Genomic DNA, 20,389 nt, shown 5'->3' with positions numbered 1-20,389 from the left:
TCATTTCTAGCCATGCCAAAGCTTGATTAGAGGGACAAATTTTGAGGCAGGTAATCCTAACCTAAGTTGTTTTTTGTTTTAGTTTTGTGTTTGTTAATGTTTTTCTGTGTTTTTCATCAGAACCCTAATGTCTTTGGACTCTGGTCCTTGAAAACATGACTTGACCTAACAGTTTCTTTTATGAGTTTAATTTTGATATACGGGAAAATATTTTACATAGTCGTACAATTATATCCGTTCTTTTGGACGACTATTCACGCAATTAATAAAAATTTCATGCAGTCAATAAAAATAGTAATTTTTTTTTATAATATGACGTTACGTAATTAAATACGCATATAAAATTACTCTATACGGTGTATCAAAATTAAATTCTTCTTTTTATTAGTGGGGAATTTCTATCCAAAGTGGAGGAGGTATAATCTCATTTTGTACCATCATTCCCGTTATATATATAATTAATTTTTTATTTTATATTTTATATTTGAGTTAACACTCTTTTAATTTTTTTAGACATTCAAATATAATGATTTATGAATGTTTCTAATCGCATATAAATTTTTTACTCACTACTAATTTTTTTTCCAATTAATAATAGCAAAATAGTTATGTGTAAAATACATATTTAGTAATATATCATTTTTAATTGATAAAGGCTATTATGAACAATCCCAGTAACAAAAACATTTTACATGTTTTTTTTTAATTTTATTTAAAAAAAAGAGAATAAGTGTAATTAAACTTGAATTCATGAGAGTTAAATATAAGTATATAGTGTAATTTATTATTTATATATAGATAGATTAATTGCATCGTGGTGTCCTCTTATGATCTAAGCTTGTAATACAAAAGAAAGAAAGAAGTAGTAGCATGTATACGTTATAGTTTTGGCAGAATATGAAACTGAATTGGATTTTCAATGAGTAGAATGGATTTTGATATACCCTAATAATGGGAATCTAACCATGTGAGGCAATTGTAGACTAAGTAGTCCTTTTTACTTTCGGAATATTGGAACTGTTTTGTGGGCCTCTTTGGATAAGTAGTGGAGTCTCTATTATATAGCTTTTTCTCTTTTTTTTTTTTATATTAATTTTTTTTTTTGAAAAAAAATATATACTGTTGCTTTTCAGTTTTCACTTTGATTTCTAGTTTCAATTCCATATGAGAAAATCTTTAAATCTATGTAATAATTACCTTTGGCTTTTGTGATAAGTAATTGAAGCCTCTAACCCATGGTGTTCTTTCATTGATGCCAAAAGCCATTTCCTTTTTTTTTTTTTTACTAAACCAATTAATTAATTAATTATCACCTCAAAAACATAATATAACATGAATTTAGGGCTGAACTTGTCATGAAACTACTCATTTCAAAAATTTTAAACTGATACAAAAAAATAATATTAATAGTTATATCTCTAATACTCCCTCTCACCAAAAATCGAACTCTTAATCTTTCAGACATAGAATTCTAATATTATATCATAAAATCACTCATCTCAAAAACTTAAGCTGATAAAAAAAGATAACATTAATAGAATAATGGTTATATCTCTATCAGAACTCATCTTTCTATGGATTAAAAGAAAAACAATTAACCTCTTAAAGAAATTTTTAAATATTCTCAGAGCAAGTCAATACTCTCATTCTAATTAATTAATTGTCTTTCATATTAACAGTATAAATTTATTGTTATTTTTAATTTAAATTATAAAAAATAATGAAAAAAAAATTAATCTCAAATTGACAAAGTAAATTAAATAATGCAGAATAAGATATTTATTTGCTCTCAGAATACATACACAATAAATTTTCAACCTCTTATATTAACACGCATTAATATAATACTTTCATGCATCTTGTTAGTTTCGTCGTTAAGGTAATCTTGTAATCTTGTAATTTTCTACAACTTCATACTATAGTTTTCTTCATTCAAAATTTTTAATTATTTAATATATTCCCATTTTCTTGTGTTCTGCCTTTTTCATATATGAATGGCCTTTTGCTTTGAATAAACAATACTCAATTAGCCAACTGGCTTTTAATATGATGTAATGTTCAAAGCCATGTTTCGAAATTATCAAAGCATAATTTACTAGATTAGATTACAATGACATTGATAATTGATGATTGAGCAATGATGCTGTCGTGTAATTTCACTCATTAAAATATTTTAAACTACAAAACTATGGGATTTTTTTCGTTTATAAAATAAAAAAATTATTTATTTCCTCTAAAACGATTTTTCAACTTTATTTTTGTAAATACGATTTTTTTTTTTTTGGAATTAACAGCAATTTTCTGTCCCCTCCCGGCGAATTCTATGATGAGTTCGCCACACTATATAAATTCCGTGGGACCATTAGTTTGTCGCTTTCTTCTTCCATTCTATCCTCCAAAATTTTTCTGTAACTTTTTTTTTTCTACCTTTTCGACCTCTGTGAAGTTTGTTGTGGACGACAGTCTCAGTTCCAGATTAGTAAATAACAGTCTATTCTTTTATGTTAAGTTGGTTTACTGCTTATATGTTAGATAAAATTATTAGGTATAGATTGTTTGTTGGTTAGAATAATAGATTTATTTTTTACATGTTACTTAGGTAGACGTACTTTTTAGTGTTGTTATGTTAGGTATATTATTTTATATTACCGTTTTTTAATATAGTGGCTATGGATCATGATGTAAAAGAATATAGGAAAGTACATTATTAGATAATCTAGTTATTGGTATAGCATTGTGTTGTGAGTTAGAAGGTAATTAGGTGAGCACTAAAATTTAAGGTTGAGTTACTTATAAATTAATATGACGACGTTAGTTAAGTAGATTAAGCTTAAAATTAGTAGGTTTATAAGCCATTTCTGATTTAGTTAATTTTTTAATAATCCAGTATGTGATTTTATTTTAGTTGATTGTGTTTCGATGGAGCAGCAGTTATTGGGTTATGAGCATGAGATGTATAGACTGGATCAGGCTGAGCACATGGCTGGGAGACTTGATCGTGTGGTATGAATTTTTAACCCTTTTTTATTTTATTTTATTATAGTGAAGGAAAAGTGAACTTACTATTATATGTATTGAAGGTACCGTTGTTTGTTAATTTTTTTTGTTTTTTCCGTTTGGTATGCAACTCGAATCTTGCGCACCAGATGGAACTTGATGACACGGCCGTCAGAGTAGATTAGGCCATATCTGAGACGAGCCGGTTTTGAGTACTTCGCATACATGGTAGAGTTTGAGCATGATTGGTCGCTTGCCTTGGCATTGATAGAGAGGTAAAGGTCTGAGTCCCACACATTTCATCTACCGTGCGGGGAGATGACCATCACCTTGCAGGACGTGGCATATCAGTTGGGACTCCGGATTGATGGTGATCCTGTCAGTGGATGCATCGGTGGGTGGGAGCAGTACCACCAGGGACGGACCATTGAGGAGTTGTGTGAGTAGATATTAGGTGTTGTTCCTGACCCAGAGGACAGACAGTCACAGACTAAGTAGACTGTCAAACTTACTTGGTTCCATAACACAGTTTGTGGAGAGTTAGAGCAGGATGCCACAGAGGAGCGGCTGATGAGGTATACGAGAGGAAATATCATGCAGTTGATCAGAGATATCCTCTTCCCTGAAGCCACATGCATCAACGTCCTCCATCAGGGAAGCCACCTGATATGCACCCAACAGTCAGATGCATCAGGGAAGAGGATACCTCCGATCAACTGCATGATATATCCTCTCGTATACCTCATCAGCCGCTCCTCTGTGGCATCCTGCTCTTGCTCTCCACAAACCGTGTTGTGGAACCAAGTAAGCTTGACAGTCCACTTAATCTGTGACTGTCTATCCTCTGGGCCAGGAACAACACCTAATATCTGCTCACACAACTCCTCAATGGTCCGTCCCTAGTGGTACTGCTCCCATCCACCGATGCATCCACTGACAGGATCACCATCAATCCGGAGTCCCAACTGATATGCCACGTCCTGGTGGGTGATGGTCATCTCCCCGCACGGTAGATGAAATGTGTGGACTCAGGCCTCTACCTCTCTATCAATTACGAGGCAAGCGACCAATCATGCTCAAACTCCACTACGTATTCGACGTACTCAAAACCGGCTCGTCTCAGATATGGCCTAATATGCTCCGGCGGCCGTGTCATCAAGTTCCGTCTGGTGCGCAAGATCCGAAGCGCCTACCAAACGCAAAAAACAAAAAATTTTAACAAACAACGGTACCTTCAATACATACAATAGCAAGTTCACTTTTCCTTTACTATAATAAAATAAAAAAAAGGGATTAAAAATTCATATCACACGATCAAGCATCCCAGCGATGTGCTCAGCCTGATTCAGTCTATACATCTCATGCTCATAGCCCAATAACTGCTGCTCCATCGAAACACAATCTACTAAAATAAAATCACATACTGGATTATTAAAAAATTAACTAAATCAGAAATGGCTTATAAACCTACTAATTTTAAGCTTAATCTACTTAACTGACGTCGTCATATTAATTTATAAGTAACTCAACCTTAAATTTTAGTGCTCACCTAATTACCTTCTAACTCACAACACAATGCTATACCAATAACTAAATTATCTAATAATATACTTTCCTATATTCTTTTACATCATGATCCATAGCCACTGTATTAAAAAAACGGTAACATAAAATAATATACCTAACATAACAACACTAAAAAGTACGTCTACCTAAGTAACATGTAAAAAATAAATCTATTATTCTAACTAACAAACGATCTATACCTAACAATTTTATCTAACATATAACCAACTTAACATAAAAGAATAGACTGTTATTTACTAACCTAGAACTGAGACTGTCGTCCACAACAAACTTCACATAGGTCGAAAAGGTAAAAAAGGAAAAAGTTACAGAAAAATTTTGAATGATAGAATGAAAGAAGAAAGCGACAAACCAATGGTCCCATGGGATTTATATAGTGTGGCGAATTCATCATAGAGTTCGCCGGGGTACGGCGAACTCTATATAAATTATGAAGTTCGTCGGGGGCGACAAACTTACTGTTAATTCCAAAAAAAAAAATTCGTATTTACAAAAATAAAGTTTGAAAATCGTTTTGGAGGAAATAAATAATTTTTTTATTTTATAAACGAAAAAAAATCCCAAAACTATGTTGAGTACGTTTACGATATTAAATATTATATCAGTTATTCGTATAAAATATATATTAAAAATAATTAAATAATATATTTATATATAAATATAATAATTAAATTAATAATTAATTTTTGTTATGCATATAACATTTTTAAAACAATGGTTACATTGTGTTATATAAACCTTATTTTATTTTTAATACCTCCAAAAAAATTAACCATAATGGATTGGTACTATTTTCACAATGAAATGAAAGAATCTAACCAAATAATAAAAATGTAATTATTTTGAAAAAAAAAAGAAAAAGAAAAGTGAATTGTACAAGAAAGAACAATCATGGAGGATGTGTGTCTCTGACTCTCTCCATTCCCAACCTCTTAAATTGCTTTTGTAATTTGTATGTTTCCAAAACCCAATATTCCCCAAATCTCAATTTGTATCACCCAAAGTGGCCTACTATTTTATATGCATCATGCATGTCATATACTTTTCTCCTACTCTTAAGGAATGTCCATCATCCATCATATGGAACACTAAAATTAAAAAAGAAAATGATATGAGAGAGAGCTGTGCATAAAGTGAAAATAATAATTTAATTTTTAATATCAATCATATATATATAATCAATCAATTATATCAACTCGTTTATTTGTATATAATATATATTAAAATATAAAATATATATTAAAATTATTAAAATAATATTGTATTTATATAGAAGTATATGATGATTAATTTAATTTATTGGTTTTTAATATATATATATAATTTTTTTAAAAGAATGGTTGATTCTCAAATACTTATTTTTTTTTTAATCAAAGATAAGAGACTCGAACTCGTAATCTCTTAATTGAATATGGAGAGATTATGTCATTTGAGTTATAACTCATTGGCATTTTCAAATACTTATTACTTTAGAATCTTGTAAATAAAATATTTAATTAAAAATTTATATATAGTAATTTTACATATATCAAAATTAATCTTTACTGAGAATACAAGGATATATTCACGTGTCTCTAGATAAAATACATCATGATTTAATTGATAATTTAAAGATTTATCTTACAAAAGGAAACACATACATAAGATTTAGAATTTGAATTCTCTAAATTTTAAATTTTTATTTTAAAAAATAAAGTGTAATTTTTTTACTTTTAAATATTTTTTTTATATTTTTTTTGTTCTATGATTCTACTTATAAAATAAATAATAAAAAATTATATTTTATATTTAAAATAAAATTCAAAATTTAAAAGATCTAAATCCTAAGGTTTATATCCATATTTTAACCTATGTTTTTGGAACAATCAAATGGTTGCTCCAATTCTCCAGCACACTTAGTGTGCAATTCAAATATTCCTCTCTTAGCTTCGATATGAATTTGGTTGAATAGGTTCCATTAAAAGAATTAATTAAATAATAAACTTTTTTTTCCTTGGATTATATGTAGTGGCTAACTTTGTTATTATTAATTTTCTCACTAATACTAAAATTTAGGGGAAACTACTGTAAGGATTTAATTAGATCTATATCAAGAAATTAAAACATCAAAGAAATACACATTAATAAACAAATATTATAAGGATTAAAAAAAGTTATTTTATTCAATGATTATTGATTAGAAAAAAGAAATTAAAAGTTAATTTTCTAACACAAATAGTAAAATAATTTATTATATTAACTAAAATAAGTGCTATTTGTGAAGCCAACTAACTACAATGTATGTAGCATAACAAATATGAGATTGTAAAAACTCTTGAGATTTATTACCTCTTTTATACATGCAAGTAAAAGTTAGAGATAAGACTTATGCCAACACAACAACATACACCAAAATAGAATGATAATAAATATAATCATGCCATGTTTGTGGTAGATGGTAACAAAGCATGGCCAACTATATATATTAGATACATACCCCAAAATTAATTATTATTATAAAATATATATTAAAAAATAAATTATATATTAAAAATAAATTAAATTATATATTTATATATAAATAGGTAATAATTAATTTTAGTATATAAATAATATTTTTACTAATATTAACAGAGAATATATAAAAAAATAAAAAAATACTATAAAAAATAAATTTTATGATAATTTTATTATGGTGTTTAAATTATTTAACTTAGTTTTAAAAATAAAAAATAAAATTTATTAAATACTATTTATTTGTCTTTTTTAGTAAGTTAAGTATAATATTAAAGACACTTATTTTTTTGTGCATGCAGCAATTCATTAGACAATAAATAAATAAAACAAAACAAAAAAATGACACTCACTTTCCATTAATCTGGTAAGTATCCAACAACCAAGCTCAACTTTACCAAACTGCACCGTAATCCAACTTCATAGCAATCATAATAATTGGAGATCAATATGTTTCAAATATATAATTTTTTATTTTTTTATTATTGTTATATTTATATATATTAATTATAAAACATAGGCTCTCAGATCAAAGGAGAAGACACATAGCTATAGCCACTTTCAGCAATGGCCTTGCAGATTATCTTCTCAACCATAGTTTCCATTGCACTCTTCTTCTTGCCTTTGTACACTTCTGCAAATGAATGTAAGATTTCCATGAATTCCCACTAATTATTTTTTTTGGAGAAAAAAAGGAACACTTTTGTTTTTCTTCTTTCTTCTTCATTGTACAAGTTTTGCAATACCATACATGTACACTTTTGTTTTGATTTTAGAAGCAAAAGAAATTAAAGACATAAAAAATTTTAAGTATAAAATTTAGTTCTTTTATATATTTCAAACCATTTATTATTTCCTTCTCTTTTTCCGCAAAATCAAAACTCAAACATATAAAGACTCTAGAAGTCTAGAACTATGAGCTTCTAAATTCTAACATACATCAAATGTTTCATATGTTGGTATTGTTAGTTCTAACAAGTTGTTTTTTTTTTTTTTTTTTTTTTTTTTAAATTTACACTATAGATTCATCAGTTAATTTTAGTTACACTGGTCCACACAATGGGCCTGAAAAATGGGGAAGCTTGAGTCCATTATTTGCAGCATGCTCACATGGAGAATCTCAGAGTCCTGTGAATCTAAACAAGTCTTACATTGTCTTCAACAAGGATCTTAAGTCTTTAGACAAACACTACATTCCTACAAATGCCACTTTGGTTAACAACAAATTCAACATTGGGGTTTCTTCTCTTCTCATCTTCACCTACTATTACTCCTTTTAATTTTAGTGTTTTTCTTATTTTCCCCTTCTTTTTTCTTTTTTCATGTTCTTCTCTTATTTTCATTATAAAAATTAAAAAATATTAAAAAATTATCAAAATTTATTATTTTTTATCATTATTTTTAGTTATCAATCTAATTTCATTAATTTAGTAATCTAACAAAATATTTTAACCCACATTTTTAAACTTTAATAGTTAACTATTGGTCAAAAATAATAAATTCTGATAATCTGATATTTTTTTATAAAAAATTAATTAAAAATTAACTATCAAATAAAAAAATATGTATTTTTATATATACATGTATATATTATACACTTTCAATATATATTTTATATTTTAATATGGATTTTATACCAAAAATATTACGTGCACACAAAAAATCAACAACTAAATTAAATTATTATGTATTTACGTATAAATATATATATTATTTAACTTATTTTCAATGTGTATTTTATATTTCAATAAATATTCTATATAAATGGTTGATTTTTGATGTACATATAACCTATTTTTTTTTTTTTTTTTTGGGTATAAGAGTAATTCATTTGGTAACTTATTTTTTGTTATACATAACATGGTTCATTATTTAATGATGTTAGTTATAACTTATAACAAAAAGACATTAAAAAAAAAGTTTGAATTTTGTGGCTGCCCATTATATTTGATTGATAATTTCTCAATTTTCTTTCATGAATAAATTAGGAAACCATTATGCTTAAAAGGTTTTATACCATTTGTAGGTGCAATTTGGAGGAAAAGTAGGAGATATTAATATAAATGGAAAAAATTACTCCTTGAAACAATTGCATTGGCATTCTCCCGCAGAGCACCGTGCAAATGGTCGCATGTAAGTTTCCTCAAAATAAGAATTATTCCTTGATAATAATATTTAATCACTTTGAATAAAAATATAACAATAAATAAAATTCAAGTAACAATTATTTTAAACCAAGAGTAGTACAATTTTGCTATAGGAGGTGACTATATGACTATAAAACCAATCCAACTAAATTTTGTTTTTCCATAACTGGAAAAAAATTAATAATAATAATAATAATAATAATAATAATAATAATAATAATAAATAATTTTAAAACATAAATCTTGTGAACACAGACATGTTGCTGAGCTTCATCTAGTACACAAAAGTGAAGACAATGAAATAGCAGTTATAGCAATGCTCTACAAATTGGGTAATCCTGACCCTATCATCTCAAAGGTACAATTATTTATTATTAAATTATTATTCTTGTCTCATGAATATTAGCAATAATTACAAAACTTTATTTATTAAATTGATAACACTAATAGTTAGCATGACTATTAGATTGAAGACAAGTTGATTGAGCTTGGGAGAGGGCATAGTAATACTCAAATTGCTATTGGAACCTTTTATATAAAGGAATTAAATAGAAGGCCACATAGATATTTTAGATATATTGGTTCTCTCACCACTCCTCCATGCACAGAGGGTGTCCATTGGAACATCCTTGGGAAGGTATGTATTAATTAATTAATTAAGGGAAATTATTATCATATTCTTGGTTTAAAATAAATTACCAAAATTTTAGTAATTTTATTTTTACTATTAATTAAAATCATTACTAAAATTATTTCTTAGAATATATATTGATTTTATATTGGGCCATGCAGCTAAGGACCATATCTGAGAAACAATTAGAGCTCCTAAAAGGCCCATTGGACCCAACATGCAAGATCAATGCAAGGCCCATTCAGCCCATCAATGATCGCAAAATTCAGATGTACTTCAAGCCCAACCATATTTCATGAAAAAAATGTCATTGTTAATTAGCTTAATATAATGTATAATTAGCTATCCAGTAATATAAATATTTAAGTTTCTCTATCCCCTCAAATTTCTTATATATATAACCTTTGAGGTTATTTGTAGTTTTTTTTTTTTTTTTAATTTTAATGTTCTAGTTTGCCTAATTCAATAAATTCTAGTTTAGCCTTTTATTCTCGTTCTCTCTTCTTAAAAAAATCTCAATTTATAAATAATAATCTCTATATAATATATAATATAAGAATTACCTTCTTTCAATTCAAAGTTTAATTCTAAATTTAATTAATCAATTTTTTTATTCCCCTAACCCCAATATTCATCTTACCTTTTTTACTTAAATAATAAATAAGGATACTTTTTAATAAATGGACGATCTAACAAACATTTAAAAAAGATTAACAAAAATCAAAGAATAAAATTAAAAAAATATTTGTACTATTTTTTATACACTTTAAAAGAATTATCCAAATCACATACTTCTACATAAAAATAAACAATTACAACTATTATAAGCATAATAAAAGTTGGACTCTAAGTGTTATAATTATTTATTTATTTAGTTACTTCTATATATGGTTAATAAATTAGTGAATTTTATAGTGTTTATAATTTAATGTTTAATTTTTGTCTAATTTATTTTTTATGATAATTTTTAAATATTTAATAATTATTTATTTTTATATTTTTAAAATTAAATATTAATTTTTAATTTTTTTGATAAATTAGACAAATATTTTTAGACACCATAGTAATTACTTAATAAATTACAGCTACTTTAGTTGTAAAGAGAAATTAAGATAAAAAAAATGATTAAAAAAATAATAGATTGAATAAAAGAGAAAAAAAAGAGATGTATGAAAAGACATATATATCCTTATTCTAAAGAAAGGTGGAAAAGGAAGATGATGTGGCAAAATGTAGATCAGATGAGATGCAAAGAAATGTGGTTCACTTTCACTGAACTCACTTGAGTTCTGGAAAATGAAAATGGCGCTACTGAATCCGAACTTGAACCTGAGGTTACCATTAACAGCACCTTCCCAATCTCAGCAGCAACTATCATGGCGCTGCAATGTGGCGGTATCACCCACCAACCTTGGCACGCGATTAGGATTCGGATCCCCCCTTTCTACTTGTTTCAGAGTGAGATGCAACGCGGCGGCGCAGGCCGTGAATGTTTCCGTTGGCAGCGGCACCCCTGTCAGAGCCACCAATATACTGGTAGTCGGCGCCACCGGAACTCTCGGCCGCCAGATTGTCCGCCGCGCACTCGACGAGGGCTACGATGTTAGGTGCCTCGTCCGCCCTCGCCCTGCCCCCGCCGACTTCCTTCGCGATTGGGGAGCAACCGTCGTCAATGTAATCCTATTTATTTATTATTATTATTATTAGGTGTTCATGTTCATATTTATTATTGAATTTAATTTTAATAAACTGTATTTCACACGTGTTTTATATCTAATTTACGTAATTTCCTCAGTGTCACCTTATAAAAGAAGGTATGAATCATCATTTTAAGAGAACAACTAGGGAACCAAAAGCATAACAGCCAAAAATCAGCCAAAATGTATTTGGATTCCATGAAAAATCGGATTTTCGTTTGTGTTCCGTGATCTCAGCAGCGGTTTTCAAACATATTATTCAAAAAGTGATTTTAATTAAACGGTTTTGTTTATTTTTTGGCTGGTCACATTTTGGTTCCATATACTTTTCCTTTAAAAAAATGAAAAGTAGATGCGATTGGAAAGTAGATGTGATTGGAATTCTATGCTAAACGTTTTATGATTAATCAAAATTAAACTTTTGTTACTAAAAAATATTATATACACGCAAAAAAATCAATGTATTTGTATAATTTATTTTGTATTGTAGCGTGACTGATTTTGTTTATAATCATCTTTTTCAATGCATCTAATTTAAGCTAATTTTTTCCAGGCTGACCTCAGTAAACCGGAGACTATTCCGGCAACACTCGTCGGCGTCCATACTGTTATTGACTGTGCCACCGGCCGTCCCGAGGAGCCTATCAAAACGGTAACTAACTAACTAACTAATTAACTAACTCTTCAATTATTTCAGTATCTCAGTAATTTGCTCAAGTTTGTTCTTTAGGTGGATTGGGAAGGGAAAGTGGCTCTCATACAATGTGCTAAGGCAATGGGAATTCAGAAATATGTTTTCTATTCCATACATAACTGTGACAAACATCCTGAGGTCCCTCTCATGGAAATCAAATACTGCACTGAGAAGTTCCTTCGCGATTCCGGCATCAATCACATCACAATCCGTTTATGTGGTTTCATGCAGGTAATTAAATTTCACTTACTTGTTATATTTCTTTCTTGTCAATTTCTAATGCAAATCTTAACCTTGATCTTGATTTAATGCAATTGTATGTAGGGCCTTATTGGGCAATATGCTGTTCCTATACTTGAAGAGAAATCTGTTTGGGGAACTGATGCTCCAACTAGAATTGCTTACATGGATACACAGGTGGATAGATGTTTCTTTAGATTATCCAGTTGATTGATTTAAACATCTAATGGATTATTGATGTACATATATTCTTAGGATATAGCGCGTTTGACGTTTATAGCGCTACGTAATGAGAAGATGAATGGTAAACTTCTTACATTTGCTGGTCCTCGCGCATGGACAACCCAAGAGGTAACTTGTTGAATGTGCTATTTGGCTTGCTTGCTGCTTAATTATGGTCTATGGATCTTACTTGCACTTCTTTGATCATTTTTAGGTGATAACTTTGTGCGAGAGGCTTGCCGGCCAAGATGCTAATGTAACTACAGTTCCTGTCTCTATTTTAAGATTCACTCGCCAGTTGACTCGGTTTTTTGAGTGGACAAATGATGTTGCTGACAGATTAGCATTTTCAGAGGTAAAATTTATAGGCTCTATATCACTAGTTATGCTATAGAACTTATCTTAACCTTGTTGGTATTTACATAAACATGGCTCCCCTTGTTGCATATTGGTTGTACTCAAATTTTTTGTACTCAGAATTTTAATATCACTCGTTTTGATTAAGCACCAAGATTTTTCTCTGTTTGAGAATTCTTATCAAGTTAGAACCATGAGAAACAAGATATTCTTGTTCATCGATTGCATAATCATATGCATTCCAATTAACTGTTTGATATTCTTGTCTGTAAATTGTGCTACATCAAAACTGAGTCCATGGGAATTTGAAAAGCATTTTATTTTTGAATATATGATAAGTTATTAACGAAAAATGATAATGCCATTGATGCTCAATTAGAAAAATTATGGTTCATTTAGCAACTTAGTGTAGGCAGATGCCAATGCGGGTTAGAATAGAAGATGCTACTTCCTTTTGGCTTTGGATCTTGTTTATCAATCGAGTGTCATGTGTTTTTCATTAGCTGTTGATCTGCCTGCAGTTTGCATCATCTAGTCTATGTATAGAATCATAGTTTTTTTACCTCTGTCTAATAATGGGCAAATCGTTTAAACTGGAAAATCTGAAGGTCCTTACCAGCGATACTGTGTTCTCTGTTCCGATGGGAGAGACATACAATCTTCTCGGCGTGGATTCGAAAGATATAGTTACACTGGAGAAGTACTTGCAGGATTACTTCACCAACATTTTGAAGAAATTGAAGGATCTAAAAGCCCAGTCAAAACAAACAGATATTTACTTCTGAATGATGATGGTATGTAAATGAAAGCAAGGTCATCAATTAATTATTTTTATGTATATTTTTATTGTATTTTGTGGTCTAACAATTGATTTTTGTTATTTAAAATTCGGAGCAATCCATTATACATACACACTCTATTTGGGTATGCTTAAGCTTATGTAATTACAGAGCTGATTTTGCTTTGGTTTAGTTTAGTTTGATGTAAGAACAATGGTTGCTTATGACAAATGGAGTGGAAAAGAACAATGATGAGGTTTTTGTTACAAGACATGGGTATCTTTACTATCTTATTGTTTATTTCTCTAGTTACTTCCTTTCAATTTTTCTTCCCTGCTAATAAGTATAATTCAGCCAATTCATGCAAAATGGACAATAGAAAGATCTGCAGTTTGCAGATGGATTGAAGACTAGGAAGATAATAAAATTATTTAGCAATCCACCAAGAATGCTTCAGGGTAAAGAATGTTGAAGATTTTACTTTTTGGGTCTGTAGAAGGGGGTGCTCTAAAACCAATTGATGTTGAGATGCTATGGGTTCATGTGACATGTGCTTGGGTTTAAAAAAGTAGACTAATTATATATCAAGTATATATATAAGCCTTTAAAATATAAGTTTGACCCATTTTAAAAAAAAATTAACAGATTAAATGCACTAACTCAGTTATTTTTATTTTTTATTTCTCTATTTAAATAGGCAATTTTTAATTAAAAAATTAGGATTAAAATTCTAACTTTGGGCTTTTTTTTTTCCCTTTTTATTAGGTTATTGAATTGGAACTTAAGATATTTTTAATTAAAACTTAAGATATTTAGTTTGAATTATTAAAAAAGTTTGTCAAAAACATTTTAAAAAATAGAAAAAAATAAGAAAAAATGGGATCAGGCTAAACGGGCTACCCTGTTTATTTTGTTAACCAATTCGTTAAATCACGAGTTAATCTAGTCAAGTCCGTTAAACATTTTATTTTCACGAACCTATTTTTAGAAAAAAAAAATTGTTCGTCTGAAATAATTAAATAGAATTATTCGATACTCTAACTAGTTGTTCTTCATCATTCATCTCTTTGACATAATTTCACCAAGTCACCGACCATGCGTGATGAATCTTGATTCTTGAATGAATGAATTCTATTATTATTTATTATTATTATTATTATTATTATTATTAGTATGATAATACGTCATATTCTACCGTCAACAATATATTAATATTGACAAACCAGTTCTTCTAAAAAAATGATTAAAAAAAAATAGTAATATCAGAAAATAAAATTGTAATCATCTTTAAATAATTGAGATAATAAAATTTATGCATAATAAAAAAATATAAATTTAACAAAATGATTGACTTTTTATTTTACTAATTTCTAAATACTAGCTAGCGCTAGAAGTGAGTCAAGCCAACTCATGAGCCAGCTTGAGCTCGACTCGTTAACAGCTCGATAAGCTAAGCTCGTGAGATGGTGAGCCAAGCTTAAACCTGAAATTGAGCTCATAAATTAAATGAGCCGAGCTTGAGCTTGGATAAGCTCAGCTCATTAGCTCGTGAACTGGCTCGATTATATATATATATATATATTATAACAATTTTAATTATTTAATATTTATATTTTTTATTTACATATAATTTTAATATAGGACATAAATAAAAAATTTATAATTTATTGATAGATAAACAATATATAAAATTGATCTTTTCAAATATTTTTTAAAATATATAAATTATAATTTATTGATATAGAATTATAGATTATATATTTATGTTTCTTTTATTTGAGCCAACTCGTAAATTTTTGGTAAGTCGAGCTTGAACTTAAGAAATAAACTCGATTGTTAATGAACCGAGCCGTGAGCCAAGTTCAATTTTTGTGAGCCCAGCTCGACTCAATTCCCGCCCTAATGTTAGCTGATTATTTTTTCCTCCAACGTTATCATATAAATCAACGCCTTCAACTTTCAACTTGGTAGGTAAAGTTTGAGATAAGATAACCCTACTACTTATAGTGCATATTTTCTGCATCGCATGGTTTATTATATAAAATCAATGGGCTAATCAAACCATTGACGCCTTTGATTTTCAAACCCTCCGGAATTATATAATTGATGGCGTGCAAGAATAATATAAAGTTCTCCTATGTAGACTTCTTCCCAAGTGAAAAGAAAACTTAATTATTTAAATGATAATCTTCGAACTTTTTTTTGGACATATTTAAGTATGTATACTCTTTTTATTATCATAAAAAATATCAAACATTATTTAATGGAAAGCTCTATATATAGACACTTAAAGTAATTATTAAAAAAAAATCAAGTAACAATTTTTTTTTTACTTAAAACATTGTATAGATGAATGAATTACCTTGTGGAAAATTTGCATGGCATAGTCAAAATATGGATTAGCTTTGAAAATAATGTTTCTAGGATTTTAAATCTTAGCTTACACGGCAACAACAACATCCCTTGATTTCAAATCCACTTCAAAAGTGACATTTTACTTTGTGAACCTATGAGTACTAGTCATTAATATATATATAATTTTGACGTTATTATTTATTAATAAAATTAGATAGCCAGACACATTTTTAATCAAGTTTAACGTCATGGCGCACTTTTTTTTTACGTACATATGTGCGCGTTCTTCTTCTCTTTTTTTTTTGTTCAGTCTTTTTTTTTATTATTATTGTCATTATCTTCTTCTCTTTATTTTTATTCTCTTTTATTATCATTATCATCATTTTTATTTTTTTATTTTTTTTATATATATTCAAAAAATTTTAATACACAAATTTTGATACACCGTATAAAAATTTTAGTGAAAAGTTTTTAAAATTATATATCTAGAACATTGATACTTAACTAATAAAATATATACCATACAAAATTTTTGATACATAACACACAATATTTTTAAGGATCACATACCTAAAACATTAATATCCAACCAAAAAAATATACATAAATTTTAGTATATGACACATAAATTTTTAAAAGACCAAATACTTAAAATATTAACTTACCCAATTTACAAAATATATTCATAGTAAAAATTTATGTATTATGTAAAAAAAATTTTATATTATATCGATAATTTTGTGCTATATATAAAAATTATTGTACTACTATATTAATAGATTTTTATATACTCTAACAAAAATTTTTGTGTTAAAAAAATAAAGAAAAGGAAAAACAGTCATACATGCACATATTTTTTATTTTGTTGGACTTATATTAATTAATTGAATTTAATTAAAAATTATTTATACAAGTGACATCATTGATTATTTATATATATTTATATACTTATTATGTTTGACTAAGAATAAAGAACATAAAATTAGCAACTAGAAAACAAAAAAGGAAAGCATATCATACTCCAAATCATCACCTTAAAGGAAAAATATGATGCATATTCTCCTCACTGACCAGTCAACAATGACTGGATATATATAAGACCGAACATTCATTTTATTATATACTACTAATATAATAAATTAAATAATACTAGCATATCATGAATTGATGACCTTCAATAATATTATATGGAATTTTTTACATAATTAACATTGGATAATTATGCATTTTTCTAGCTCAATTAAATGTGTTGGAGTAGTCGTCAAACATTAGTATATCGTTCTACTATATTGAAATCGTTATCAGCTAGAAGTGACAAAATTCACACTAGCTAGACTAATATATAAGTAATTTACTTCATGATTCTTTTTTCGATACATTGATTTATGACAATATGACAGGAATTCAAAAGTTCAATCTAAACACAAATTTCTAACCACAAGACTGTTTAGGCTATTTGTGGCTTAAAATTTAATTCATGAATTTATTAAAGGCATAGTGTTTGATTATGTTCACTCAATTTTAATATATTATTTCAATCTAAATTTATTAAAATTACATCTTTGTGCTTTTACATTAATTTATGTGTTCAATTTTTATGCACTATCATAGTAAATAAATATATTTGCAATCATATGCAATCAATTACGCATATACAAATAGAGTTGATTCTCAATGTCATTATCTGAAAATCTATGTGCAGATATATGATTAAATATTGGTATATATAAAAATATCTTACATTATATTTGATGTATAAAGTTATATTTTTTAATTCCAAAACTGAGAATAAACTATTTATGTGAAAATAAGTAAACTTTAAATAGACAAAATATTTAAATAAAATAATAACACATACAAATATATAATTTTGCATAAGATTCTATAAAAATAAACAACTGCATTTTGTATATAAAAAATTCTTTCAATGACTTAAATGCAACATCATCCTGACTTAAAAGCAAGAGAGTTGAATTGGATTATATTGGATTATTTATACTAATTAAGTAATTATTCGTAATATAGAATCAAGTATTTTCAAAGGCTTATATACATAGTCAAAGATTTATATTCATTGTAAGAACTTTAGTTTATATAAAAAATTTATCATATTAGTAAATAAATTATTTTCACATTCATTACTTAATCTAAACAAACAAATTTAATTTGTTTAAGTGTAGTTTTTTATATTATCAAGCAGCTCCACATAAAATTTATATGCACATGGCAACACGTATATTTACAAAATAAGGAGGAAAATTATATCACGCTTCAAAGTCACAACTACATGCTATCTCTATCTTCTTTCTTTGTTTATTTTCCAATAAGAAAAAGAAAAAGAAAAAAGAAAAAAAGGACGGGGTAAAAATCTAACATTTTATCTTCTTACAGGGGTGAGGAAAACAGTTAATGACCGTTTTCAACGTGCCACGTAAGCAATCAACGACTTTTTAAACCACTTTGGGGCCCGCAATTCAAGACTAACCGCCAACCGAACTTGAACGGCGCCAAAAAATTTTACTGTGCCACGTGGATCTCCGAGTCACTTACTACACTCCACGATTCGGATCTTCTCCCTGATGCGAACCGGTTCAAGCTACCCAAACCGGGAGGTTCAATGGAAACCGATTCGTTAAACGACTCGTCGTTTTGGATGGCTTTGTTGCTACCGTCACCGCGCGATTTTCTACTGTTGCTTCTTTTATTCTTCTTCTTCTTCGTCGATGAATCCTCCGAAGATGGATCGGGTTTCTGAACCGGTTTTCCTCGTCGACCGGATCTGAAAATGGCACGAAGGCTTTCAAAGAAACCGGTTTTGCGTCTCCCGCTACGGCAAGATTTTTGTCTCGCGATGGTGACGGTGGAGGTGGCAGCTGCAGCGGCGGTGGAGGAGGATATGCTCCGTTGGCGAGTTCTTAAACGGCGGTTCCGGTTTGATCTAACCCTACCGATGCACGAGACCTTCGGCGACGATGGCTCGTATACGACGACGGCGGAGTCAGATTTTCCGACGGAAGCGCTCCGTTTCGGAAACAGCCTGGCGTTTCCCTGCCGGTTGTGGTGGATGCGGCGGCTCTGGCTTGCGTCAGCGAACGCCGATTTCTGCGATTTCGGTAGTCCGATAATCGCAGCTTTGGATTTCATCAGATTCTTGGAGAATCGCTGAGAGTTGTTGTTGGATCCAGGGTTCGACGTGGCGAATACGGAGCTTCCTTTCGTGGATTCTTTCCGCTCGTAAACGACGGCGTTTCGGTCCAACCAGTCGAACTCAGCTTCGCCGGAGAGCCAGATCGATTCCGGCGGCGGCCAATCAGCAGTATCGTCGTCGCCGGCGATTGTCTCGCATGCTACTTTCCGATCGGAGGAACCTCCGGCGCATGCAGAAACCAGCGACTCCAAATCCACCTGTGGCATCGAATTCTGTAACCCTAGATCGTTTAAAACACACTTTCAGAGAGAGAAAGAGAAGGCTTTCGAAGTTTGTTTTTTTCTGTTTTCTGTTGAGTACTGACGGTGGTAACGTATTTAATCCTTGTGTTGTATTTATATGAAAGACTGAATGAATATTCTTCTGTTCATATCTCTTTTTTTTTTTCTTCCAGAGGGTGTGTGTGAGAGAATATTATATTCTTAAATTTTTATTTTTATTGTAAAAAAGAAGAAGATTGAAAAAGCATCTTTCTTCTTCTTCCTCATTTTTTTAACCCAAAAATTGGCCCATTTGTCAAAAGAATACGAAAGCAATCTCAAAGCAAAGTGCATGCATATAGTAGTATAGTAATTAAACTGGTAATACCGTAATAATATAATAATAAATAAGAATAATATAATATAATATAATATAATATAATGCTTTGGTTGTTTACTTTTGTTCTAACTAGTTTCCACTTTCCACCTTCCACTACTCTTCTTTTTGCCTCTGTTCTAGATTCTAGAATACCAATTAGGGTACGTTTTGCCTTTCTTTTTTTAATTTCTAGAACACATATTATTTTATTGTATAATGGTTGTGAATGTTTGTGGATGGCTTGGCTCATTATATACAATGCAAGTTTATATTCTACTTTTGAATGACGGTAAGGAATTAAAAATTAGTGATTTAATTAGTAATGAGGGGTGACATGGAACTGAATTTAGTTTAATTTGCTTGACTTGATAGAATATTCTTAAATTGCTTTGTGATATATAAT

The 20,389-nt window shown here is 29.2% G+C and overlaps 3 protein-coding genes across 3 annotated transcripts; 2 read left to right on the top strand and 1 right to left on the bottom strand.

Moving 5' to 3' along the window:
* Window positions 1-28: 28 nt before the first annotated feature.
* Window positions 29-10,348, top strand: LOC107628613 (alpha carbonic anhydrase 1, chloroplastic). Its single transcript, XM_088504311.1, has 7 exons — window positions 29-46; window positions 7,598-7,723; window positions 8,101-8,315; window positions 9,104-9,210; window positions 9,480-9,582; window positions 9,691-9,861; window positions 10,017-10,348. Exons 2-7 carry the CDS (start codon window positions 7,645-7,647, stop codon window positions 10,152-10,154), a joined length of 813 nt encoding a protein of 270 aa, XP_088360437.1. The 5' UTR covers window positions 29-46; window positions 7,598-7,644; the 3' UTR covers window positions 10,155-10,348.
* A 706-nt stretch (window positions 10,349-11,054) lies between these two features.
* Window positions 11,055-14,113, top strand: HCF244 (NAD(P)-binding Rossmann-fold superfamily protein). Its single transcript, XM_016329260.2, has 7 exons — window positions 11,055-11,529; window positions 12,106-12,204; window positions 12,283-12,477; window positions 12,571-12,663; window positions 12,742-12,837; window positions 12,923-13,063; window positions 13,674-14,113. The coding sequence occupies exons 1-7, from the start codon at window positions 11,152-11,154 to the stop codon at window positions 13,848-13,850; spliced, it is 1,179 nt and encodes a 392-aa protein (XP_016184746.1). The 5' UTR covers window positions 11,055-11,151; the 3' UTR covers window positions 13,851-14,113.
* Window positions 14,114-18,364: 4,251 nt separating this feature from the next.
* Window positions 18,365-19,728, bottom strand: LOC107626386 (uncharacterized). The gene has a single exon (XM_016329259.3). It carries the CDS (start codon window positions 19,611-19,613, stop codon window positions 18,717-18,719), a length of 897 nt encoding a protein of 298 aa, XP_016184745.1. The 5' UTR covers window positions 19,614-19,728; the 3' UTR covers window positions 18,365-18,716.
* Between the last annotated feature and the right edge of the window lie 661 nt (window positions 19,729-20,389).

Source organism: Arachis ipaensis, chromosome B2 (genome assembly GCF_059453495.1).
Source record: "Arachis ipaensis isolate K30076 ecotype BB chromosome B2, ASM5945349v1, whole genome shotgun sequence".
Lineage (NCBI taxonomy): Eukaryota > Viridiplantae > Streptophyta > Magnoliopsida > Fabales > Fabaceae > Arachis > Arachis ipaensis.
The sequence above is the reverse complement of the archived record's forward strand: the minus strand, read 5'-3'. Positions and strand labels throughout refer to the sequence as shown.